The sequence below is a fragment of the Dasypus novemcinctus genome, chromosome 26 (genome assembly GCF_030445035.2).
Source record: "Dasypus novemcinctus isolate mDasNov1 chromosome 26, mDasNov1.1.hap2, whole genome shotgun sequence".
Lineage (NCBI taxonomy): Eukaryota > Metazoa > Chordata > Mammalia > Cingulata > Dasypodidae > Dasypus > Dasypus novemcinctus.
The window spans coordinates 10,764,578-10,789,922 of record NC_080698.1 but is presented as its reverse complement, the minus strand read 5'-3'; the positions used below and the strand labels follow the sequence as shown (position 1 = coordinate 10,789,922).

Sequence of the window (25,345 nt, the reverse complement as noted above, 5' to 3'; positions counted from 1 at the left end):
TAATAGGACTGTGGTGGATGTGAGTTTGCTGAGGAGGGGGCCATTTGGCTGGCAGGCTCAGAGGGTCCTAGATGCTTCCTGTGGGGGCCAGGAAATGTGCCCTAATGAGGCCAGTGCTTCCTGCACACATTCTCAAGCCCCTGTTTGGGGGGAGTGGGTGTAGCTCATTGGTTGAGCACCACCTTCCCATGTACGAGGTCCTGGGTTCAATCCCCAGTACCTCCTTAAAAAAAAAAAGTCACAGTTTGGCTCAGGTGCAGAATGGGTGTGAGAGTGGGCTAAGGGGTCAGCTGGGCTTTGAGTTAGGTTGGTGCTGTGATTCTGACCAACCAGACAGCAGGCTGTCCCATTCTGGCTTCATGGTCTCATTCCATGGCCACTTTGCAGGGAGTACGAGAACCTAAAAGAGGCACGAAAGGCATCGGGGGAACTGGCTGACAAACTGAGGAAGGACTTGTTTTCTTCTAGAAACAAGGTAATTTAGTGGGGAGGAGGCTGAAGGGAGCAACCTTGGAGCTCTCCTTTCGTCATGCTCCTTCTGATTTCCAGAGTGAGGTCATGGGGCCTGACAGTGCAGCTGATCCTTGGGGCTCTTGCATGACTTGCAGGGGTTGGTTACTGGTCCTTACTGGGCATTGCCTCTGGCTTTATGACTTGTCCACTTGGAGTGGAAAATCAGGGAGGTATTCCTCCTAACATGCTCACCCACTCATACCCCCTCTGCCCTTCCTGGCTTCTGGGTACCACTCAGAAATACCATAGCTTCAGAGGCCTGTTTTTGTATCAGGCTGGGCGTAGTGAGGCTCCTAGAACCTGATTGGTCAGCACAGCTCTCCTCACTTCTGAGCAAGGTGTGTCTGTGGACTGCAGGATGAAAGAAGCAGCCCCTATTCCTGGACAGCTCCCGACCTTGTCAGACCGAGACCACCCCTGAGAGCTGGTGTCTCCTTCCTCCACTCCCTAGAGGATCTCTTGTGGGTTACCCTGGCCATGCACTGCTAGCAGCAGGGCTGGGCAGGGCGCATGGCCGCCCTTTGACTCATCATTTACTCCCTAACTTTTTTGTAGTTGCAGACAGTTTACTCTGAACTGGATCAGGCCAAGTTGGACCTGAAGGCAGCTCAGAAGGACTTAGAGAGTGCCGACAAGGAAATCATGGTGAGGGACATCCCTGGCCTGACAGAAATGTGGTGGTTTGTGTGCCTGCTAGGAGCACAGCTGGGCTGTCTGCCTGGGATGCCATGCCCCAGTTACTCGTGGTACTCCTGGGCTCCTTGCATACTCCTGGGCTCCTTGCATCCTCCTGGGGCAGGGTGGGACAGGAGGAGCACCATGGCACTGGAGCCTGGGCCCTTTGGCAGAGGGCAAATAACCCCATGGGTTTCCCCTCACAGTCTGTCTTGTATCTATACCCCTGGGGTCTGTACTTGCCTGTGGAGGGGCCCTACTGGGGAAGAGTGCTGACCTCTTGAGCCTGGTGCTGGAGTTTGCTCCCCTGCTCTGTTCCTAGTGCATGTGTTCCTGTCCTCTGCATTCTCCCTGGGCTTGGAGGTCTCCCAGACACCTTTCTCTCACACCCTTCTCTCTTTCCCCAAGAGCCTGAAAAAGAAGCTAACGATGCTGCAGGAAACCTTGAACCTGCCACCAGTGGCCAGTGAAACTGTCAACCGCCTGGTCTTAGAGAGGTTTGTTGAGCCTCGGGTGGGTGGGGCCACAAGCTGGAAGGCTTTCTTGGCTTTGATGAGGTGGGTTCCCTCCTGCCCAGAACAAGACTGAATTTAGCTGGAAAGCAGCCTTAAGTATAAACGCTGGGTGCTAATGAGAGGCCAGGTTAGGCCAGAGAGGAGCTGCGGACGTCCTGAGATTAGGGCAGAAGCACTGATTGTTTCAGGATATCCTGTTTATGAAATGGCTTACCAAATACATCCTCATTATCTGCCCCTAATTCTGAAATAAACCCTAAACCACTCACTCTGAAATAATTCCCCTTGGGCCCCAGGAACATGTGCTTTAAAGCTGCCAGCAGAGGGAGCCAAGAGTTGGAAGAATTGGCCGCCCTGACAAGAGTGGGCACCCATTCCTCCTCCCGAGTGTTTCCCAGAAGCAGCCGGGCTGAGACCCCTTAGAGCCCATCCTCAGGGTTACCTCCTGCCTGCAAGAGAACCCTAGCTGATGGCCCAGGCAGAAAACCTTCTTTCCTGTGACCCAGTCTTTTACTTGAGTCACTTTTCTATGTCCTTTGGAGAATCAATATGTACCTTCTTCCTCACATCCAATCAGTTGCTAGAGCCTGCTGCTCACCCAACCTCCGTGGTACCTGCTGACCCTTTTCCTTGCCACCCCTTCCATGTGGAGTCTGTGGCCCACTATGCTACTCCTCGTGTCTGCCCAACACACCAACTCTAGAGAGGCTGCCCGAAAGCACAGCTCTGAGCATCACACCGTGTCCCAAAACCTCCCAGCCCCCGTTGGCACTGTGCTGAAGGTACTTATGCAGTTATCCTCAGGCTTCAGCCATATCCCACTTTCAAACACAGGGAACCCTCCATGCCTTACTGTCTCTGTGCCTTTGCCTCGGCTCTTGCCCACACGGAAGGGCCAGCTGGCCTGCAAAGCCTGCCCTGGCCTCAGCAGCACCAAGCTTGCCTTCCTCTGCACAGGTAGCACTTCTTGTTCAGATGTTGTGCCAGGTGCTCTGGACCTGGGGGTGTCTTGTTGGAGTCTGGTGCACCCAATATGTACACGCATGGCTGTGATTAGACCAGAAGCTGCATCTTACTCTGCATCCCTCATCACCTACCACGTGCATGCCCTGTTCTTTCCCCATACCATAGTACCTGGTCAGCATCGGCGTGGGAGAGGGAATACGTACAAGCCTGTTTCCTCTCATTTTCATTGTGCCTTTAATCCCTCAGTCTTATCCTCTCCTTTCTGACCTCAGCATCCTCCCACTCCTCTCTGGAGCCAGAGCTGCCTGCCTGCCTGTCCCAGTATGGGTTGGACCAAGAAAGGGCGGTGGGAGTGTGATGGGGCATATGACCTTCTGTGAGGTCCAGTGTGTGGTGCTTCTGGCACACGGTGCTGTTTTTGACCCTCTGCCCCACTCCACCCTCAGAGCCCCTGCATTGCCACTTTGGAAGCCCCGGGTAACTTAAGCTCTGTCAGGAACTCGCAGATACAGTACCCACCCTGAGGAATGACTGTCTCAGAGGTCATCTGATGTTGACAGATCTTTAGAACCCCAGCTGCCTCATAGCAGGGGAGGAAAAACCCTTTTCCTAAGATGCCATGGAAAGCTGCTGTGTGCCAGGGCCTGCAGCCCACCTTCCCAGGGGGAGGGCCTAGCTGGTCTCCCCCTTCTTTCAAGCCAGCAGAACACCACACCTAACAAGCCTGAGTGAAGCTGGGCTGGGCTTCCGTCAAGCTGCATACAGGATGATTTCATGCCCTTTGTAGGTTTTTTTGTTGTTTAGGATTTTTATGGACATAAAAATTAGGGTTGGGAGCGGGTGTAGCTCCATGGTTGAGCACCTGCTTCGCAGGTACGCAGGCTTGGTTCAATCCCCCATAGTTCCTAAAAAAGAAAAAAACAAATTTCAATTAAAAAAATTGGGTGGGAGGCCTGTTGCTTTTAACCTTGGCCCTTCTTTTAACTATTAAAAAATAAACAATATTTTATTTGTTTTAAATTTTGGGTCCTCTTCTAGGCCCCAAGCTTTTAAAAAATAGTTGTTGAATCCTTGGTAGCGGCTTTGCCTCGTCTTCCTTACTCCCTGGTAGCAAGACCCTCAGGACTACAGGTCCTGTCAAAGACCCTGCCTCTTCTTCCCCCATGACGGCTGACAGGTTGCAGTGTGGGTCTGAAAGAAGCACCTAACTTCCCTGACATAACACAATGTACAGGCACATTCATTCGACCAGCGTGAGTAAGAAATGTCTGTGCTAAGCACTGGGACAGCCCTCAGTGAGAAATACCATTGGGGGAGTCCTATCAAAGGGCCTAGCCCTTTCCTGACTGGCTCTGGCATGTAGCAGGCCTTCATCGAAGACCTTTCGGAGGGTAAGCTAGGGAGCTGGCTGCCACAGTAAACTCACGTTCTTGTCATTGTACTGAAGGATTCCCAGCCTGATGATCAAGGTGTTGCCTCCGGATGCTAAAATCTAGAGGAAGAAGCATTTAAAATAATTATTTTTAAAGATGGTATAATCCCTACTTTGTTTTCAAAATTATTCACATATATGGTTTTTAAAAAATATGCTCTGAAGGGGTCTTATAAGGAAAAGCAGCTCTACTTTGTTCCATACGTTTTCCACTCCAGGGAAACTACTTTTAATTCTGTTTCTTTTGGTGGTTTTTGAGCTATATCTAAAGGAAGTGAGGAAATATCTGAAAGAATTGCCAATATATGAAAGAAGAACAGTCCAGGCAGAGAGAATGGCAGATCTGAGGTGGGACTGAGCTGAGTATGTTTAGAGGACAGGGGCCAGTGGCAGCCTGGTCAAAAAGCTGTGTAGCTTCTCAGGCCATCCCTGGAGCATGGAGCTGATTTTATCCTAAGGACAATAGAAGCCATTTGCAACATTTGAGGACGATGCCTCTGGTGTGCCTCCGATTTTCATTCATCACCCATGGATGGTTCCTCTAACCTGCACCCCAGCCAGTCGGGGGGTGGTACCATGTCACAAGCTTGCCGGGTGCCCTTCTAGACCAAATGAAGACCCCATGAGGCATACACAGCATATTCAGAGTAGTTCTGGTTTTCCAGACTGACAGAAAGCACTAGAGGGAGCCCCTGGGGATGCAAAGGAGAGGCAGTTGGCAAAGGAGTCACCTGGACTTCCTCACCTCTCTTCTGGGTTAGAGACACTGTTTCCTTTATCCCATATCTTACTCCTTCATGATTTACTTCTTTACTTTGCTGAAATTCATCTCAAAATAATTCCTATGGAAGGGAGCTTGGCTGCATGTTGAAATACCTTTCTGCTGCATTTGGCCTAGATTGCCAGTTTGAATTCCAGGAGGAATTCCTCATGATCTTGAAGGCCTTGCTTTCTAGTTGTTTAGTCACCAGTACTGCCCCTGGAACTGGTGCCAGCTGACTATTGTCCCTTTTGTAAGTAAACCTGTTTTCTGTCTCCAGATAGTTTTAGGATACTTTCTTATCCTTGGGCTTCTAAATTTGCCATGATGTGTCTGGATGAGGATCTTCTCTGTTCTTCCTGCTGGGTCTTTTGTGGGGCCTTCCAGTGTGAACACTTGAGTCACCCTTCAGCTCTGGTAACTTTCTTTTGTTATTCCTTTGAGAACCTGTTAGACAGCTGCACCCATAAGAGAATACGAGCTCACCTGATTGTGGAGGAGAAAAGAATTTTATTAATGATCTTGCAAGAATGGGCGCAGGACCTGGACAAAATGACCGGCACACCAAATGGCAAGAAACAATAATATTTATAACCTAAACTTAACACACAGGTCCTTCCCCTGTTCCCAATTGATTGGGTACTTCAGGAGTTACAGCCTATCCAAGACTTCTAACTTACCCAGTTCCTGCTCTGAGTCGTGACTTCCAGTTCCCTACATTCCAGCAGGCTGGATGGGCTTGGTGCCACTTTAATTCCTGGCACCACTTTTCAAATTTGGCACCACTTTTCACCATTGACCCCACCCTCACTTCTGACCATTGGCCACCCTCTCTTTGGCCCCACCCTCACTTGATTGCAATTTTCAAATTCTTGGAGCCAAAGACACTAGAACCTCTGTCCCTCCTCCACTTGTAAAGCTGGCTCTGGCTTCACCCATGTGAATTTTTTTTTTTTAAGAATTTTTTTTTTATTTTTAAAGATTTATTTATTTTATTATTTATTTCTCTCCCCTTCCACCCCCCACCCCGGTTGTCTGCTCTCTGTGTCTATTTGCTGCGTCTTCTTTGTCCGCTTCTGTGGTTGTCAGCAGCACGGAAATCTGTGTTTCTTTTTGTTGTGTCAGCTCTCTGTGTGTGTGGCACCATTCCTGGGCAGGCTGCACTTTCTTTCACACTGGGCGGCTCTCCTTACTGGGCGCACTCCTTGCACATGGGGCTCCCCTACGCGGGGACACCCCTGCGTGGCACGGCACTCCTTGCGTGCATCAGCACTGTGCATGGGCCAGCTCCACACGGATCAAGGAAGCCTGGGGTTTGAACCTCGGACCTCCCATGTGGTAGACGGATGCCCTAACCACTGGGCCAAGTCCTCCGCCTTTATGTGAAAATTAAGCTTAACCCTTTCCTTACAAACCCACTGTGTTTCAATTTTTCTGTCTTTTCTCTCTGGTACCTCCTGGTTGGTCCTTTGTGTTTTTATCTTTGTACTCCACTTTCTGGGAGACTGTCTTAATTTTTAATTAGCATTTCTTAGTATTTGTTCATTTTTATTTCAGCAGTCAGATTTTAATTCACAAGAATTCTTCCTTGCTCTCTGAATCTCTGGGTAAACCCTTTACAAAATGTGCTGTTGTTATTCTGTGACCTCACATTTCTTTCTCCCAGGTTCAGTATTTGTGTGTATGACAGGCTTTCTCTTAGGCTGCCCTCCATGCCCAGCAGTCTTTGGCTGCCTGTGGCCCTCGAAGGGGGCGGTATCCGCAGGGCTACCTGGCAGCCCATCCTATATAGGCAAGATTGAGGAGAGTATGCAGCAAACTGGTACCATATTGGATCTTACCTGAATCCAGGTATGAGGGCTTTGTCATTGGGTCCAATATTGGCTGCTCTAGGGCACCAGAGGCTGTTTGCTTGGTGTTTTTGGGGAAGGCTTCTCCATTTCTTGGCCAGGGCCACTCACCCAGTGCAGATACAGGAAGTCAGTGGAGCCAAGCTCACATCTCCCATCACTCCCCAGTTTCCAGGCCCTTCTGCAAGTCCATAGGTTCTCCTCCCAGGAATTCACAGCCTCCTCCTTGTGGGTTCCGGCTGTCACGTCAGTCCCTTATTCCCTGGCCACACTCTCCCAGAACTTTGTAGAAATCTCTAGGTGCTAATGGCAGTTGCCCATTCCATTTGTCGCGATAGGATTCTTTTTTTAAAATTTAATTAATTATTTTATTTGGTTTAAAAAAATATGTTTTTTTGAGGTATGGGGCCTAGGCATTGAACCCAGGACCTTATATGTGGGAAGCGGGAAGCCGGCGCTCAACCACTGAGCCACATTGGCTCCCTTGAGTTGGTTTTATTTTTGTTTGTTTGCTTGTTTTTTGTTTTTCTGTTTGTGTGTTTTTAGGAAGCATTGGGAATGAGATCCAGGACCTCCCATGTGGGAAGCAGGTGCTCAACCACTCGAGCCACATCTGCTCCCCAAAAATTCAGGTTTTTAAAGCAGTTGTTAAATTTACAGAAAACCATGCAGAAAGCACAGAGCTCCCCTACACATACTACACACACAGACATTTTTACCTGTTAACAGTTTGCATTAGTGTGGTACATTTGTTATAACTGATGAACCAATATTATTATAGTTGTGTTATTAACTAAAGTCTATAATTTACATTAGGGTTCATTTTTTGGGTTGCACAGTTCTATAGGTGTTTTTTCCCCCCATTTTTATTTTGACAGCATATATACAACATAAAATGTCCCATTTTAAGCACTTTCAAGTATACAATTCTGTGGAGTCAACTACATTTACAATGTTTTGCTACCATCAACACCATCCATTACCAAAACTTTCCATCACCCTAAACAGAATCTGAGTACCAATTAAGCATTAACTCTTTATTCCCTACCCTCTTATCTGCCCCTAATAATCTGTATTCTAATTTCTAACTCTACATTTGCATATTCTGTTTCTTTCTTATAAGTATGATCATAGAGTATTTTGTCCTTGTGTCTGGCTTATTTCACTTAGCATGAAATTCATCCATGTTGTCACATGTGTCAGAACTTCATCCTTTTCTCTTTCTTTTTTGTCCTTTCTGATAGACATTTGGGTTGCATCTACCTTTTGGCTATTGTGAATAATGCTACTATGAACATCTGTCTGCAAGTGTCTGCTCCAGTCCCGGCTTTTATTTCTGGGTATATATCTAGAAGCAGGATTGCCAGATCATGAGGTAATTCTATAATTACCTTTCTGAGGAACTGCCAATGTTTGCTACAGTGGCTGTACCATTTTACATTCCCACCACCACTGCACAAGGGGTCCTATTTCTCCACATTCTTGCCAACACTTATTTCCTTTTTTTAAATAATAGCCATTCTAGTAGGAGTGAAGTTGTGAAGTTTTTGTTTTTTTAACAAATCAACTTTATTGATACATATGAATAAAGCATACAATCTATCTGAAGCCAGTGGTATTTGGTATAATCATGTAGTTGTGCATTCAACATTTCAGTCATTATTAGAGCATTTTCATTATTCCAAAAATCATAATAATAAACAAAAAACAGACAAAAAACTTATCACCTCTCTATCTCTCTGTGCTTCTCCTGCCATACATAGCTGCTGTGCTGTTTCCGTCCCTCTAGGTTATTTGTATTTATTTATGGTATAGATAGAATAGAAAAATTTGTAGTGCCATGTCTCTAGTTTCTTTCTCTTAGTATATGTCTTTCTTTCTTTTTGCAGTTAATGGTAGTGTAAAACTACTGTGCATAGTTTGCTTTGGTTGTATTTTTATCTGATATTAACAACTTGTAACATTCACATATTTTGTTCAGTTTCAAAGAAAAACAGTCATATATGCATTATTGCCCATATTCATATTTCACATGAAGTTTCAATATGCTATACAGTCCCATGTTATATTTTTTAGCTTTCCTTCTAGTAACATACATGACCTTAGACTTTATCTTTCAACCACAATTATATCCTTATATTAGCACTGCTAGTTACAAGCACTATGGTGTGCTTTTACCTTTTCTATTCAATTTCAAAGATTAACAAACAACTTTTTTAATCAATTCTGCACAGATTGACCCTAAGCTTTCTATTCTCTAGCCTCATTCTATTTTCTGGTGACCTATAAGCTAGTTATTAACTCGATGAGATTATGCAAATATATTTAGTTCATAATAGGGCAATCATATAGTATTTGTCCTTTTGTGTCTGGCTTGCTTCACTCAACACATGTCTGCCAGGTTCATCCATGTTGTCATATCCATCACGACTTCATTTCGTCTTACAGCTGCATAATATTCCTTCATGTGAATACATCACAGTTTATACATTCTTTCAGTTGCTGGACATCTGGGTTGTTTCCATCTTTTGGCAAATGTGAATAATGCCATTATGAATATCATTGTTCAGATATCTGTTAGTGTCACTTCTCTCAGTTATTCTGGGTATATACCTAGCAGTGGTATTGCTAGGTCATGTGGCAAGTCTTTATTCAACTTCCTTAGGAACTGCCAAACAGTCCTCTACAGTTGCTGAACCATTTCACATTCCCACCAACAGTGAATAAGCATTCCTGTCTCTCCACATCCACTCCAATACTTGTAGTTTTCTGTATTTTTAATAGTGGCCATTCTACTAGGTGTGAAATGATACCTCATTGTAGCTTTGATTTGCATTTCTCTAATTGGTAGTGATGTTGAATATTTTTTCTTTTTTTTCTGCCATTTGTATTTCTTCTTTGGACAAATGTCTATTCAAGTCTTTCGCCCATTTTTAAATTGAGTCATTTGTCTTTTTGTTGTTGAGTAGTAGCATCTATATAGCATGGATATTAAACCCTTATTGGATATGTGATTTCCAAATATCTTCTCTCATTGAGTTGGCTGCCTTTTCACCCTTTTGACAAAGTCCTGTGAGATGCAAAAGTGTTTAATATTCAGGAGGTCTTCCCAATTATTTTTTCTTTTGTTGTTCTTGCTTTGGATATAAGGTCCCGGAAACCACCACCTACCACAAGATCTTGAAGATGTTTCCCTACATTTTCTTCTACTAGTTTTATGGTCCTGGCTTTTATATTTAGGTTTTTGATCCATTTTGAGTTATTCTTGTATAGGGAGTGAGATAGAGGTCCTCTTTCAATCTTTTGGTTATGGATATCCAGTTTTCCCAGCACTATTTGTTGAAGACTGTTGGATCCCTAGTACCTCCTTAAAAAAAAAAATTAAAATAAAAAAACAAAACCAGTTGGCTGTAGAGGTGAGGGTTTATTTCTGGACTCAATTCTATTCCACTGATTAATGTGTCTGTCTTTATGCCAATACTATGTTATATATTTTTTTGTTTTGTTTTTATTTCACCTCCCTCGTCTGCTCTCACTGTCTGCTCTCACTGTCTGCTCTCAGTGTCTCTTCTTTGTGTCTCTGTGTGTCGGCTTGTCTTCTTTTTAGGAGGTACTGGGAACCAAACCTGGGATCTCCCATGTGGAAGGGAGATGCCCAATCACTTGAGTCATCTCTACTTCCTGCTTGTTGTGTCTCTCTTTGTGTTTCCTCATTGTGCCTTCTCATTGCATAATCTTGTTGCATCAGCTCGCTATCTTGCTTGTCTTGTTTACGAAGCACTAGGAACCAAACCTGCAACCTCCCATGTGGTAGGCGGGCACCCAACTACTTGAGCCACATCCACTTCCCATTATGTTGTTTAGACCATTGTGGCTTTGCAATGTTTCAAGGTCAGGCAGTGAGAGTCCTCCCGCATTGCTCCTCATTTTTAGAATACTTTTGGCTATTTGTGCACTTTCCCTCCCTAATAATTTTGATAATTGCCTTTTCTATTTCTGTAAGGTGGCTATTGGAATTTTTATTGGTATTGCTCTGAATCTATAAATCAGTTTGGGCAGGATTGACATCTTCATGATATTTAGTCTTCCAATGCGTGAACACGAAATGTCTTTCCATTTGGTTAGGTCGTCTTTGATTTCTTATAGCTTTGTTTTGTACTTTTCTGAATATAGGTCCTGTACATCTTTGGTTAAATTGATTCCTAGCTATTTGTGTCTTTTTATTGCTATTGTAGATGGAAATTTTTTCCCCTGATTTCCTCTTCAGATTGTTCAGTGCTAGTGTACAGGAACATTGTTGATTTTTGTGTGTTGATCTTGTATCCAGCCACTTTGCTGACCTTGTTATTAGCTCAAATAGCTTTGAGGTAGACATTTCAGAATTTTCTAAATATAGGGTTATGTCACCTGCGAATAATAATAGTTTTACTTCTTCTTTTCTTATTTGGATGCCTTTTTCTTTCCTTGTCTAATTGCCCTAGCTAGAACTTCTAGCACAATATTGAATAATAGTGGTGACAGTGGGCATCCTAGTCTTGTTCTGATCTTAGAGAGAGAGAGATTTCAACCTTTCTCCATTGAGTATGATGTTGGCTGTGGGTTTTCATTTATGCTCTATATCATATTTAGGAATTTTCCTTCTATTCCTATCTTTTGAAGTGTTTTTATCAAGAAAGGATGCAGGATTTTGTGAATGATTTTTCTGCCTTAATCAAGATGATCATGTGGTTTTTCTTTTTAAGTTTGTTAATATGGCATATTAATTGATTTTCTTGTGTTGAACCACCCTTGTATGCTAGAAATAAATCCCACTTGGTCATGGTGTATAATTCTTTTGATATGCATTGAAGTCTCTTTGCAAGTATTTTATTGAGAATTTTTGTATCTATGTTCATTGGAGAGATTGGTCTGTAATTTTCTTGTTGTGTCTTTATCTGGCTTTGGGATTAGGGTGATGTTGGCTTCATAAAATATGTTGGGTAATTTTCCCTCTTCAATTTTTTTTGGAAGACTTTAAACAGGATTGGTATTAATTTTTCTCAAATCCTTGATAGAATTCACTTGTGAAACCATCTGGTCCTGGACTTTTCTTTGCTGGGAAACTTCAAGAAACTGAGTAAGATCTTTGGCTGCTGATTAGTGATGTTGCTGAGAGCTCCCACTTTGTGGTTTGACCACAGTGGCCAGCTCATCAGGGCCCCCTGCTAGCACAGGAACCCACTCAGGCCAAAGACCCCTGTCCTTAGCAGGCTGTCTCAATGCCATCCAGCAGGGTGTCAATTGAAAGGAGTACTAATATTTCGAAGATCTAGCAGGTAGGAGTGGAAATCCTTGCCCATCAGTGAATGAGCATGCCAGCCTTCAGGATGAAATGGGAGCTTTCATCCTGTACAAAGAGTTGTAGCAATTTTGGTTTCCCTGTGTTTCCAGCTGTAGTAGTCTCTGTTATCTTCTGCAAGGAGCTGGAGTTCGTACTCTGATATGCTGAACGCTGGACAGTCGCGTATCAATCTCTTCTTTCAAGTCCTTGGGTGCTTTGGTCCCACAGGGACATGAGCTCCCCTTCGAGATTTCATTGCAAACTGCATAATTTGCCTCTTTACAAAAATAAATCGTACAAATACCAGGCTCCCAGATGCCATCACCAACATGACATTGACCCCAGACAGCCAGTTACTACCAGATGCCATGGCATTACCACCCCACACAGAGCTGCTGTGGATTAACCTATTTCTCTGCTTCTTTAGCCTGGGCTCCACCAAGGCAACAGTGCTGTGGTTCTCTGGGCCTACCTGGCCATTTCCTTATGGGGGAAGACCTAGCCAGACCCAGCCTGGAAACATGGTGGTTAAGGGGCTGTGCACCTGGGGAGGAACGAGTTTTAAGCTTAGTGTAGTGGGTGGCCAGGGGTGCAAGTGAAGAAGACTGACTTGGCTTGAGCCAAGGTCGAACACATATCTCAGGTACCACTTGTCAAGGGACTGCCTGCTTCTGGCTGCTCCCTCTGGCTTTCTCTCTCTCTTTTTTAAAGATTTATTTATTTATTTTTCTCCCTTCTCCTTCCTTCCCCCCGTTGGCTGCTCTGTCCACTTGCATCCTTGTCAGCAGTACCAGGAATCTGTGTCTCTTTTTGTTGCATCATCTTGCTGCGTCAGCTCTCCATGTATGCAGCTCCACTCCTGGGCAGGCTGCACTTTTTTCGTGCAGGGCAGCTCAATATGGGGCGCACTCCTTGCGCATGGGGCTCCCCTATGCAGGGAACACCCCTGCATGGCATGGCACTCCTTGCGCATGACAGTGCTATGTGTGGACCAGCTCACCAAAACTGGCCCTGAGTTTGAACCCTGGACCTCCCATATGGTAGACAGATGCTCTGTCAGTTAAGCCACATCGGCTTCTCTCTTCTCTCTCTCTTTCTCTCTGTCTCTCTCTCTCTGTCTCTCTCTGTCTCTCTCTCTCTCTGTCTCTCTCTGTCTCTCTCTATCTCTGTCTCTGTCTTTCTCTCTCTGTCTCTCTCTGTCTCTGTCTCTCTCTCGCTCTGTCTCTCTGTCTCTCTGTCTCTCTCTCTCTCTCCTCTCCTCTCTCTCTCCCCACCCCCACCCCCACACCTTAACTGAAGAAATCTCATCCAAATGTTCTGCTTACAATGGATTCACCGCCACAGGAATGGATTAACTTTAAGAACATATTTTTCTGGGGTATATACAGCTCCAAGCCATCACAGGCGGGTTTGTGCAGCCTTCGCTTCTACTTACAGGAAAGGGAGAGGGTAGAGTTTCCAGAGGCCAGGGAGAAGTCAAACTTCTCAAGTGACTTACCCATCCAAATCAGTGCAGGTAGCTCCCTTTCCTTGGATCTGCCACTGTGGGCAGTTGCTGTGGTCCCAAGTAACCCGGTGATCTCTGTCCACAGTCCAGCCCCTGTGGAGATGCTGAACCTGAAGCTCTGCCGGCCAGTCTTCAGTGATGACATTGACCTCAATGCTACCTTTGATGTGGACACTCCCCCAGCCCGGCCCTCCAGCTCCCGTACCACCAAGAAGCTCTGCCTGGGAAAGGCACAGTGAGTGGCAGTCTTTAGCCTATCTGTGGTCTGGAGGAGAGATGGTTAAGACATCTCTGCATGCCCTTCCTGAGAACTCTTAAGTGACCAATGTTGCAGTACTGAGGGCTACCTGAGTTTGGCCCTGGCTTTGGTTCCTAGACACTTCTTCTCTCTTTTCCTGAGCACTCACTGTACAAAGCCCTTCTATTGCTTGTCTTAGTAATCCACACCATCACTCTTTAAGGCAAAGGTTTTGGGATGCCCAGCTGACCATGGAGGGTCACACAGGTGTCCTGGTGGGACGGGTCTGGACTGGCAGGATTGGGAAAGTACCCCCAGCATCTTAGATGCCTGCCCACCAAAGTCCTGAGGCAGGGACTGTGAACTTTCTCTTTTTGTGTGCCTTTCCTCTGAGGCTTGTGCTTGAGGCAGGAACAGTTCCAAACCACTGAGCCCAAGGTCCCTCCACCCAAGCAGGTAGCCTCCAGGGGCAGGCACTAGGGATGCAGAAGGACTGGAACAGGGAGGTCGTCTTCCTGGCCAAGCACACCAAATGTAGTTCATCACGAGGCCAGGACTGTGCCCGGGCATACATGTAGGTGCACACTGCCGGCGTGTGGGAGGTCAGGGACTGAAGCACATCTGCTCTTAGTCTTTGAACAGTCTTTGGGCATAAGAGAAAGAAAATGGGACTTGCAGCAGTGGAAGAGAAAGAGGCCCCGGAAGAGGGCAAGAGGGTCAGGCAGTTGGGTTCCCTGCTTCCCCTAATCTCAGACACAGAGGACTGTGCTACACCGGGCCAGACCTGACAGCGGTGAGAAGCAAATGTGGCCCTGTGCACTGTAGTCGGGGAACCTGTCGGTGCCTGCTCCCACTCTTGTTTCCTCATGTCACCTCTTCAGCTACAAAGGTTGAAAGTGGGCACCTGGGGCCTGTAGGTTGCCAGGGCATCTAGAGACACTTCAGCCATACTCAGGGTCCACATGAGAGTGAGAGAGGCCAGGATGTCTCCAACCTTGGCATGGTCTCCCCAGAGCCAGGCTCAATGGGGAGTCATCCTGTGGAGCTATGCTATGGGGGCAGGAGGGGACGGCCTCCAGGGTCAGTGGACCTTAGGTCCCTCCACAAGGTTAGCCTTAGGACACCATGCTCTCACCCACCGGGGATAATACTAGGAGACAGTTTCCATCTGTTAGCATCCGGGAACAGTGTCCAGCTCTGACAGTAGAAGTGGGAGGCTGGGGCCCAAGGCTGTAGTCTCTTCTGCCGCCTCCTCACACAGATTCTCTAGGGATACGGCTCAGCTCTGTATACTGCGAGCACTTTGTGGGCTGACTTCCTGAGGGTCCCATGAGGCCCCCTTTCTGGGCAGATGGGGCTAGGCCTGAGCTCATTAGACACAGTCTCCCTATATCATGGTGAGACTTGACCAGGCTTTCTTCCTGTGGTAGTAAATTGGTTGTGTTCCCTAGCCTTGCATAGGGCCTGGAGAGCACTGGAATTGCTTTCTCTCCGAGTGGAGGCCGCAAGATTGGGACATGGTCCAACCTTTGCCACCCTGCCAGCTGTGACTGTGCAGCTGTTCCCAGAACTGTGCTTGAGGTGGGGGTTGCAGAGGTGCTTTGTCTATCCTGCAGCCCTGACACCAGCCATGCCACATAGTGGCTCCTCCGTGGGCGTGCGCTGAACTCGGCTCACCTGCCCCATGTCTTCCTGTCTCACTCTTGCAGCTCCCCTGTTCAGGACATACCCAAGAAGATGCCTAAAGACCCCAAGCAGGTAAGGACTTTACAGAAGCAGCTTAGCAGTCACTGTCCAGCCCTTGCCAGAACTGGGCCTGAAACAACTTCTGGGAGGGCAGGGTCTTGCCAGAACTCTCTCACTCCTGGCCCAGGACTGAAGCAATTCAGTGTCATCAGGCTCATCGAGTCCGGCTCTGGGGTTTCTCCTGCAGGAGTCCCAGCTCTCGCTAGGTGGCCAGTGCTGTGTGGGAGAGCCAGATGAGGAGCTGGCTGGTGCCTTCCCTGACTTTATCCGGAATGCTGTCCTGAGCCACAAGAGGGCCAGGGCAAAATCCTTTCGCAACACAGATGCGGTAAGTGTGGTTTCCCACAAGTGACAGGGGCCGGCCCTCTCATGGGTGGCCCATTGGCCAGGGCCCGCTCACCTCTTCCTTCTGCCCTAGGTAAGGACAGGCTTCGATGGGCTTGGAGGCCGAACAAAGTTCATCCAACCTGTATCCTTATTCTGTAATGCTGGGTGGGGCTTAGCTGAGCTGTGGAGCCCATACCATCCTCACTGAACTCTAGGCCTCAGCCTGCCAGTGTCTGCAGCCTCAGATGTGCAGAACTGGGCCTTGCTCCATGTAGCAGGGCTGCCCAACCCCCAATCCTGCCTTTCTGAGCCTTTCCTGCCCTTCATTCTAATCCTCTCTCTGTGCCTCTTCCTTAACATCGCCTCCAGACTGATTTGACTGTGATCCGTCCACTGCTCATTAAGCCCAAGGCCAAGGCTAAGCAGAGAGTGGGGGTGAGGACAGCCCCTTCTTCCTCCCAGGCCAAGCTGGACATCTTCCTGAGGTAGCCCAGGGGCCCTGGCCTCCTGGGGTTAGGGCAATAACCGCGAGCCTGTCAGTGGCCTACTACATGGCTCTGGCTTGTAGGCTGAGGACTGGCCAGGCTGGGGACAATCCCTATTGCAGGACCAGCCTTGATGGCAGGCGCAGACACACAGGTGGGCTGAGAGAGCCACTCAGAGACTGCCCAACCCCCGCCACACTGGGCCTACCTCCCAGGAGCTGAGGTGGCTGGCTCACTGTTCTTGCCAGCAGGGCCTGCTGCTTGTTCCAGCCTCCTGTTTATAATCATGAGCGGATGCAGCCGGGCCACTTCTGTCCCCCCAGGGTTGCTTGTTGGCTACCTGTGTGGCCCAGAGTGCTTGAGGCTTCTCAGGCAGCCTCGGGCCAGAGCCCCTGCCTATCTCCAACTTGCTGCTGGACTTAGCCAGGGCCAGGCCGGGTAGTGGGATGGAGGATGGCGTGTGTGTGTTTGGGGGGGGGCAAGGGAAAGTTTCTATGTAAAATAAAAAGATGGCATCTCTTCTTTGCTCTGGGAGTGTAAATTTGCACCAACACTGGAAAATTTTTCCATGACTGTCTAAAGCGGGACCTTCACCTAGAATTGGACCCAGCAGTTCCACCCATAGGCAGATGTCCTCTCATGGGGTACAGGGAGACTTTAGCAAGAATAAGATCACTGCAGCTTTGTCCACAGTCTCTAACCTGGGCACAGCCCAGGGCTGTCAGCAGGAGAGTCAATGGGTAAGCAGGTCTATCCACACGGAGAATTCACACTAACAAAACAGTGTTTTGCCCACTCCAACCCTCCCCACTGCAACTGCCCTCCCATGCCCTCCTCCACCTCTGACTTTGCCACCAAACTTCTAGCCTTTGGTCTTGGCTTCACGAAAGTCAAGTTGGAGGACTCATTCTTCCTCATTTTAAAACTTATTAAAAAGCAACAGTAAGCAAGACAGTGTGGTGCTGGCCTAAGGGTAGGCATGGATCAGTGGGATAGATCCAGAATAAACTCATGTGTCTGGTTAGCTGACTGACTGGCTTTTGACAAGGGTGCCAAGACCATTCAATGGGGGTAAGAATAGTCTTTTCAACAAGTGGTGTTGAGCCAACGTAATAGCTACATATAAAAGAATGAAATTGAACCCTTACCTCATTTTACATACAAAAATTGGCTCAAAATTGATCAAAGGTATAAATGTAAGAGCTAAAACTGTAAAACTTAGAAGAAAATATGGCCTCAGAGTTAGCAATGGATTCTTAGAGATGATACCAAAAGCATGAGTAACAAAAGAAAAATTGATAAATTAGACTTCATCAAAATTAAAAGCTTCAAAGCACACTTATCAAGAAAGTGAAAAGATAACTCACCACTTGAGAAAATATTTGCAAATCAAATAGCTCATAAGGGACTTGTGTCTAGAATATAAAAAGAATGATTACAACTCAATAAAAAGACAACCCAATTTAAAAATGGGTAAAGGATCCGATTAGACATTTCTCCAAAGATATATAAATGACCAATAGGCAGGGAGTGGGTGTAGCTCAGTGGTTGAGCACCTGCTTAGTGTATACAAGGGCCCAGATTCAATCCTCAGTACCTCCTGGAAAAAAAAAAAGTTCTTTAAAATGGCCAACAAGGGAAACAGATTTAGCTCAATGGATAGAGCATCCTCCTACCAAATGGGAGGTCCAGGGTTCAAACCCAGGGCCTTCTGACCTGTGTGGTGAGCTGGCCCATGCGCAGTGCTGATGTTCACAAGGAGTGCCATGCCATACAGGGGTGTCCCCCGCATAGGGGAGCCCCACGCTCAAGGAGTGTGCCCTGTAAGGAGAACAGCCCTGCGTGACAAAAGTGCAGCCTGCCCAGGAGTGGGGCCACACACATGGAGAGCTGACGCAGCAAGATGACGCAACAAAAAGAGACACATTCCTGGTGCCGCTGACAAGAATGCAAGTGGACACAGAGAGCAGACAACTGGGGGAGGGGAGCGTAGAGAAATAAAGAATAAATAAAAATAAAATGGCCAATAAGGACACAAAAAGATGCTCAACATCATTAGCCATCAGGGAAATGCAAATCAAATCCACCATGAGATTCCACTTCATACCCACTAGAATGGCTAGAATCAAAATGTCAGATGATAGTAAGGATGTAGAGAAATTGGAACCCTTGTGGTGGGAATGTAAAATGGTGTACCCTCTGTGAAAAACAGTGGCCTTTCCCCAAAGAGCTAAATTACCCACCAATTCCACTCCTAGATATATATCTAAAAGATTTTAAAACGTACTGAAACATGCTTGTACACTATTGCTTATAGCAGCATTATTCAAAATAGAAGATGGGAAAACCCAAGTGTCAAATGGCAAATGAATGGATAAACAAAATGTGGTATACCTACGATAGAATATTAGTCATAAAAAGGAATGAAAGTTCTGATACATACTGCAAAATTGATGACTCTTGAAAGCATGCTAAGCAAAATAAGCCAGACAAATACTGTATGGTTCCACTTATGTGAGGTATCTAGAATAGGCAAAGACAAAAAGTAGACTAGAGTTTACCAGAGGTTGTGGGGAGGGGAGAAGGGGGAGTTATTTGATAATTACAGAGTTTCTTTTGGGGATGATGAAAAAGTTCTGTAAATAGTGGTTTTTTTTCCCCAAATTCTACTCAACTTATTCATTTTTTAAAAGATATTACATTAAAAAATGTAAATAGTGTTAATGGTTACACAACATTGTGAAGGTGCTTAATGATTAAAATGGAAGTTTTAAAGTTAGGTATATTTGTATCACACATATATAGAAGGAAATAAAGTATTGATGCATTCAACAAAATGAATGAATCTTAAAAATATGAGTGAAAGAAGTCACAAAGGACCACATATGAGTCCTTTTGGGGGGGGCTGTCAAATAAATGTTCCTTCATTGAAATATTTTCCTTTCTTATCTAGCTGGTTCTTAACTAGCTGGGTATTCCACTGCACCAGTATTGATGTCATCAATGATACCATGAGAGTGGTAGCCATTAACATCTCAGACCACAGACTGGGAAGTCCTCAGATTCTCTTTAATGGCTCCAGAGAGTTCTCTGGCTAAGATCTGTGCATCATCTGTTGGGCAATGGTGATGAGCTCATCAAAAGTGATATTTCTACTGTATTTCATGTTCTTCTGCTTCTTCCTGTCTCTGGGTGGTTCCTTAAGGCCTTTGATGATCAGGGCAGAGGCAGAAGGCACCACTTCAGCCTGGGCCTGTCTGTTCTGAATGGTCAGTTCACCGGAAGCCTTTGACCTTTCCAGTCACCAGTTGCCTTGGCAATGTCATCACCAACCATTTTTGTTTTTGTTTGTTTGTTTTTTAAAGATTTATTTATTTCTCTTCCCTCCCTCCCCTCCGTTGTCTGTTCTCTGTGTCTATTTGCTGTGTCGTCGTCTTTGTCCGCTTCTGTTGTTGTCAGTGGCACGGGGATCTGTTTCTTTTTGTTGCGTCGTCTTGTGGTGTCAGCTCTCCGTGTGTGCAGCGCCATTCCTGGGCAGGCTGCACTTTCTTTCACGCTAGATAGCTCTCCTTACGGGGTGCACTCCTTGTGCATGGGGCTCCCCTACGCGGGGGACAACCCTGCATGGCACAGCACTCCTTGCGTGCATCAGCACTGCACGTGGGCCAGCTCCACACAGGTCAAGGAGGCCCGGGGTTTGAACCGCGGATCTCCCATATGGTAGACAGACGCCCTAACCAATGCACCAAGCCTGCTTCCCTCACCAACCATTTTTGGAGAGAGACCAAAATGGAGGCAGATCTTCGGGCCGGGCAGATGTGGCACTGACTTCCTCACCAGTGCACCTCAGGTATAACAACTTTGATCTTGTTGGGGTCAAATCTGGGTGGCATGATGGTAGCTGCTGGTGTCGCATGAACCTGAATGTGGGACGACCAAAGAAAGTTGCACCCTGGCCTCCTCCTAGCTGAAAAGCTGATTCCATTTTTACGAAATGTTCAAGATAGGCAAAAGAGAAAGTAGATTAATGCTTGCTTAAGGGAAACGGACTTTGGCCCAGTGGTTAGGGCGTCCGTCTACCATATGGGAGGTCCGCGGTTCAAACCCCGGGCCTCCTTGACCCGTGTGGAGCTGGCCATGCGCAGTGCTGATGCGCGCAAGGAGAGCAGTGCCACGCAAGGGTGTTCCCCGCGTGGGGGAGCCCCACGCGCAAGGAGTGCGCCCGTGAGGAAAAGCCGCCCAGCGTGAAAAGAAAGAGCAGCCTGCCCAGGAATGGCGCCGCCCACACTTCCCGTGCCGCTGACGACAACAGAAGCGGACAAAGAAACAAGACGCAGCAAATAGACACCAAGAACAGACAACCAGGGGAGGGGGGGAAATTAAATAAATAAATAAATCTTTAAAAAAAAAAAATGCTTGCTCAAGGCGGTAAAGGAATTGGGAAGTAGAGGGTTAATAGCTAAAGAGCATAGAGTTGTTTTTTGTTGTTTATTTTAATGTTAGCAAATAATCTGTCTCAATTCTTTTTAATTTATTTTTTATTAGAGAAGTTGTAGATATACAGAAAAATCATATAGAAAGTACAGAGCTCCCACATACCTCCCCTCACACCCAGTTTTTCTTTTTAGCATTTTGTGTCAATGCGGTGCCTTTGTTAAAATTGATGAAACAATATTATAATTATACTATTCACTCTAGTCCAGTTTATATAAGGGTTCACTGTGTTGTACAATTCTATGGATTTTTTTCTTTTTTACATTTTTATTCTAATAAAATACAACCTGAAATTTCCCTTTAACCACATTCATATATACAATTTAGTGATGTTAATTACATTCACAATGTTGTACTACCATCACCACCATCCATTACCAAAACTTCTCCACCACGCATGTGGTGGTTTGGAGCTGTATGTACCGCAGAAAAGCATGTCCTTAAAGTTCATCGATTCCTGTGAGTGTAAACCCATTGTAAATAGGGCCTTTTGATGAGGCTATTTCAGTTAAGGGGTGACTCGCCTCATTCAGGAGGGGTCTTAACCCTATTACTGGAGTTCTTTATAAACAGAATAAATCGAGAGAGAGAGAAGAAAACCACAGAAGCAAGAAGTGGAATCAACAAAACCCAGAAGAAAAGGGAGAGACCAGCAGATGCCAGCCATCGTGTCCCTTCCATGTGGCAGAGGAGCCAAGGTTCACAGGCAGCCGATCGTCAGGAAGAAAGCATGGCCTTGATGAAGCCTTGATTTGGACATTTTCACAACCTCAAAACTGTAAGCTAATGCATTCCCATTTGTTTAAACCAAACTATTTTAAAACTATTTCATAATATTTGCTTTCAGCAACCTAGGAAACTAATAACCCCAGACAGAAGTCAATTAAACATTAAATTCCCATTCGCTACCATCATCTTGGCTTCTAGTAAACTGTATTCTAGTTTCTTCTTTTTTTGTGTTTTTTTTTTTCAGATTTATTTACTTATTTCTCTGCCCCACTTCCCCCCTCCCCATTGTCTGCTCTCTGTGTCCATTCGCTGTGTGTTCTTCTGTGTCCACTTGTATTCTCATCAGGCAGCATTGGAGATCTCTGTCTCTTACTGTTGCATCATCTTGATGCATCAGCTCTCCATGTGTGGCACCACTCCTGGACGGACTGTGGTTTCGTGCAGGTGACTCTCCTTGCGCAGGGGCCACTCCTTGCATGGGAGCCACTCCTTGCACAGGGGGCATCCCTGCATGGGCTGGCACTCCTTGCATGCAGCAGCACTGCGTGTGCGCCAGCTCACCACATGAGCCAGGAGGCCCTGGGTATCGAACCCTTGGACCTCCTATATGGTAGGCAGACACTCTTTCTCTTGAGCCACATCCACTTCCCTATTCTAGTTTCTGACTTTTGTGTCTGGCTAATTTCATTTAACATGATGTCTTCCGAGTTCATCCATGTCATCATGTGTGTCAGGACTTAATTCCTTTTTATGGCTGAATAATATTCCACTATACATATATACCACATTTTTCTGTCCATTACATTAATTGATTTTCTTATGTTGAACCCCTCTTGCATACCTGGGATAAGTCCCACTTGGTCATGATGAATAATTATTTTAATGTTGGATTTGGTTTGCCAGTATTTTTTGAGGATTTTTTGCTTGTATATTCAAAAGGGATGGATGGATATTGGTCTGTAATTTTTTTTTCTTGTGGTATCTTTATCTGGCTTTGGTATTAGGGTAATGTTAGCCTCATAGAATGAGCTAAGAAGTGTTCCCTTCTCTTTAATTTTTGTTGTTGTTGTTGTTGTTTTCTAACTTTTTATTTGGAAATGATTTCAAACTTACAGGACAGTTGCAAAAATAACACAAACCCATACAGAGAATTCCAACCTACCCCTCCTGATACAATTTTATCATTTTGCCCATTTGCCATAGTATTCTTTCTATCTTCCCATCTCTCTTCTGAGCATTTGAGAATAGATTGCATGTCATACTACTTGAACTTATAATACTTCCAAGTACATTTCCTATGAACATAAATATTCACTTATATAATTACCTTAATTGATATATCAAGGTCAAGAAATTTAACATTGCTATAAAGATTACATGTTATATTCTAATTTGTTCTTAAGTCCCAATTATGTCCTTTTTAAGCCTTTTCTCCTCAATTCTTAGATCCCATCCAGTATCATGTATTGCATTAATTACTATTGCTTTGTTTTCTTTCCTTTTTTGTAATTGTGAAAACATAAAAACCATAAATCATCACCTCCCAACCCTTCCCATACCATTTAATTGGATTAGTCACATTTGCAATGTTGTAGTACCCTCCCCATCAATTACGAGAACTTTTCCTTCAGCCCTAATAGAAACACACAGCTCTGCCCCAATAACCTGTATTCTACTTTCTGTCTCTGTAAGTTTGCACATTCTCTTATATTTTCTTTGTGGTTACTATAGGGCTTAAATTCAACATACTAAATTGATAACAATCTCATTTGCTTTGATAGCAATTTAACTTCAATAGTATGCATACACAATGTTCCTATGCCCTCCATCCTTCCATCTTTATCTAGTTTTTGTCACAAATTGCATGTTTATACATTGAGTCCCAAATCATTGATTTATCATTACATTTTATATTTTTGCCTTTCAGATCCTGTACAAAGTAAAAAGTGGAGTTACAAACCAAAAATACAAATAGTACTGGCATTTATGTTTACCCATGTCACTACCCTCATTGAAGATCTTTATTTCTTCATGTGGCTTCACTCAATTGTCTATTCCCCTTTCCTTTCAACCTGCAGAACTCTCTTTAGCATCTTCTGTGGGTCAGTCTAATGATAACAAACTCTGTCAGCTTTTATTTATCTGGGAATGCCTTAATCTCTCCCTCATTTTGAAAGTCAGTTTTGCTGGATATACTCTTCTTGGTTGGCAATTTTTTGCTTTCAGAATTTTAGATATCTTTATCTTTGGAATTCTACAGTTTGATTATAATATGGTACAGTGTGAGTCTATTTGGATTTATCCTCTTTGGGCTTTGTTGAATGTCTGAATATCTTGGCTGTCTTAGTCAGCCAAAGGGGTGCTGATGCAAAATACCAGAAATCAGTTGGTTTTTATAAAGGGTCCTTATTTGTGGTAGAAGCTTACAGTTACCAGGCCATAAAGCATAAGTTACTTCCCTCCCCAAAGTCTATTGCCACATGTTGGAGCAAGATGGCTGCCTATGTCTGCCAGGATTCATGCTACCTGGCTTCCTCTCTTCCCAGGGCTCATTTCTCTTTGGGCTTAGCTCCTCTGTTTTCTCCACAAGGCCAGCAGTAGACTGTCAGGTGACTGGTTCTGTCTCTCTCCCTGGGGCTTGATTCTCCAGGCTCAGCTGCTCTGCTCCTCAGTGTGCTTACTTCCCAGGCTCCAGCTCAAACCTCCAGCATCAAAATGCCAACATCAAAACTCCAACACTTTCTTTTGCCATGTCTTTTAGCTGTGAGGACCCCCCCACCAAGGGTGGAGACTCAATGTCCTACTGACATGGCCCAATCAAAGCCCTAATCATAATTTATTTAAGTAAAAGTGAAACTTCAGACAGGCCAGTTTACAAACATAATCCAATATCTATTTTTGGATTCATAAACAATATCAAACTGCTAGAGATGTGTATATTCATGTCTTTCATTATATCTGGGAAGTTTTCAGCCATTATTTTTCTGAATATTCTCTCTATCCCTTTCTCTCTTTCCTCTCCTTCTGGAATGCCTGCAATGCATATATTGGTACACTTGATAGTTTCCCACAGGTTCCTCAGAGTTTGTTTTTTAATTCTTTCTGCTCCTCACTGTGAATGATTATAGTTCTATCTTCAAGTTCACTGACTTCCTTCTGCTAGCTCCAATCTGCTAGGCAATTTTTCATTTCTGTTATTGTGGTCTTCAGCTCTGGTTCCTTTTCATAATTTCCATCTTTATATTGATGTTTTCTTTGTGTTCATCTATTGTTTTTTTTTCTAATTTTCTTTAGTTCTTTGTCCATGGTTTCTTTTAGCTCTTTGAGCATATTTAGGACCATTTTTTAAAAAAGTCTTTTTCTGGTATATCCCAGGTCTGGTGTTCCTCATTTATGGTTTCTAATGATTTAATCTTTTCCTATGCCTGTGCCAGTGTTTCCTGTTTCTTTGTATGTTTTGTAATCTTTTGTCAAAACCTCAACATTTTGATATTTTGATGTGTTATTCCTGGAAGTTAGACTTTGAAACATCTGTTTCTTAACCTTTTAGCCAGCTAAGGATACAATGGAGCTTTCCTGAATGCCAGGCGCTAACTAAAAAAATGGAGGAAGAGGAGAAGAAAGCGAGGAGGAGGAAGAGAAGGAAAAGGAACGGTATTCCTCAGTATCTCAGGGCAACTGCAGGCATTTTCAGCCCTGCTAAATTGTTGGGCACTCCTGAGGCTCCATCCCCACCCCTGGCAGGAGAGGAGGGGGGGCCGGTGCTTTGTCAGTCCACCTGAGCAACT

At 45.2% G+C, this 25,345-nt stretch overlaps 1 protein-coding gene, 1 long non-coding RNA gene and 1 pseudogene across 2 annotated transcripts in view; 1 reads left to right on the top strand and 2 right to left on the bottom strand.

Moving 5' to 3' along the window:
• TRAIP (TRAF interacting protein) overlaps positions 1 to 16,854 on the top strand; it is a 36,192-nt gene extending 19,338 nt beyond the window's left edge. Inside the window, exons 9-16 of the mRNA XM_058288541.2 lie at positions 388 to 475; positions 1,069 to 1,158; positions 1,597 to 1,685; positions 13,624 to 13,773; positions 15,486 to 15,534; positions 15,710 to 15,850; positions 15,941 to 15,991; positions 16,219 to 16,854. Of these exons, the coding sequence (XP_058144524.1) occupies positions 388 to 475; positions 1,069 to 1,158; positions 1,597 to 1,685; positions 13,624 to 13,773; positions 15,486 to 15,534; positions 15,710 to 15,850; positions 15,941 to 15,991; positions 16,219 to 16,338 (778 nt within the window). The 3' untranslated portion in view covers positions 16,339 to 16,854. The remainder of the gene's footprint in view (positions 1 to 387; positions 476 to 1,068; positions 1,159 to 1,596; positions 1,686 to 13,623; positions 13,774 to 15,485; positions 15,535 to 15,709; positions 15,851 to 15,940; positions 15,992 to 16,218) is intronic.
• The window catches only part of LOC111762624 (uncharacterized), a 47,993-nt gene continuing 26,093 nt past the window's right edge, over positions 3,446 to 25,345 (bottom strand). The window contains exons 3-4 of the long non-coding RNA XR_009183609.2: positions 4,096 to 4,161; positions 3,446 to 3,574 (exon numbers count right to left, since the gene is read on the bottom strand). This is a non-coding gene — a long non-coding RNA (uncharacterized lncRNA). The remainder of the gene's footprint in view (positions 3,575 to 4,095; positions 4,162 to 25,345) is intronic.
• On the bottom strand, positions 11,423 to 12,605 carry LOC105745515 (protein C1orf43 homolog pseudogene; annotated as a pseudogene).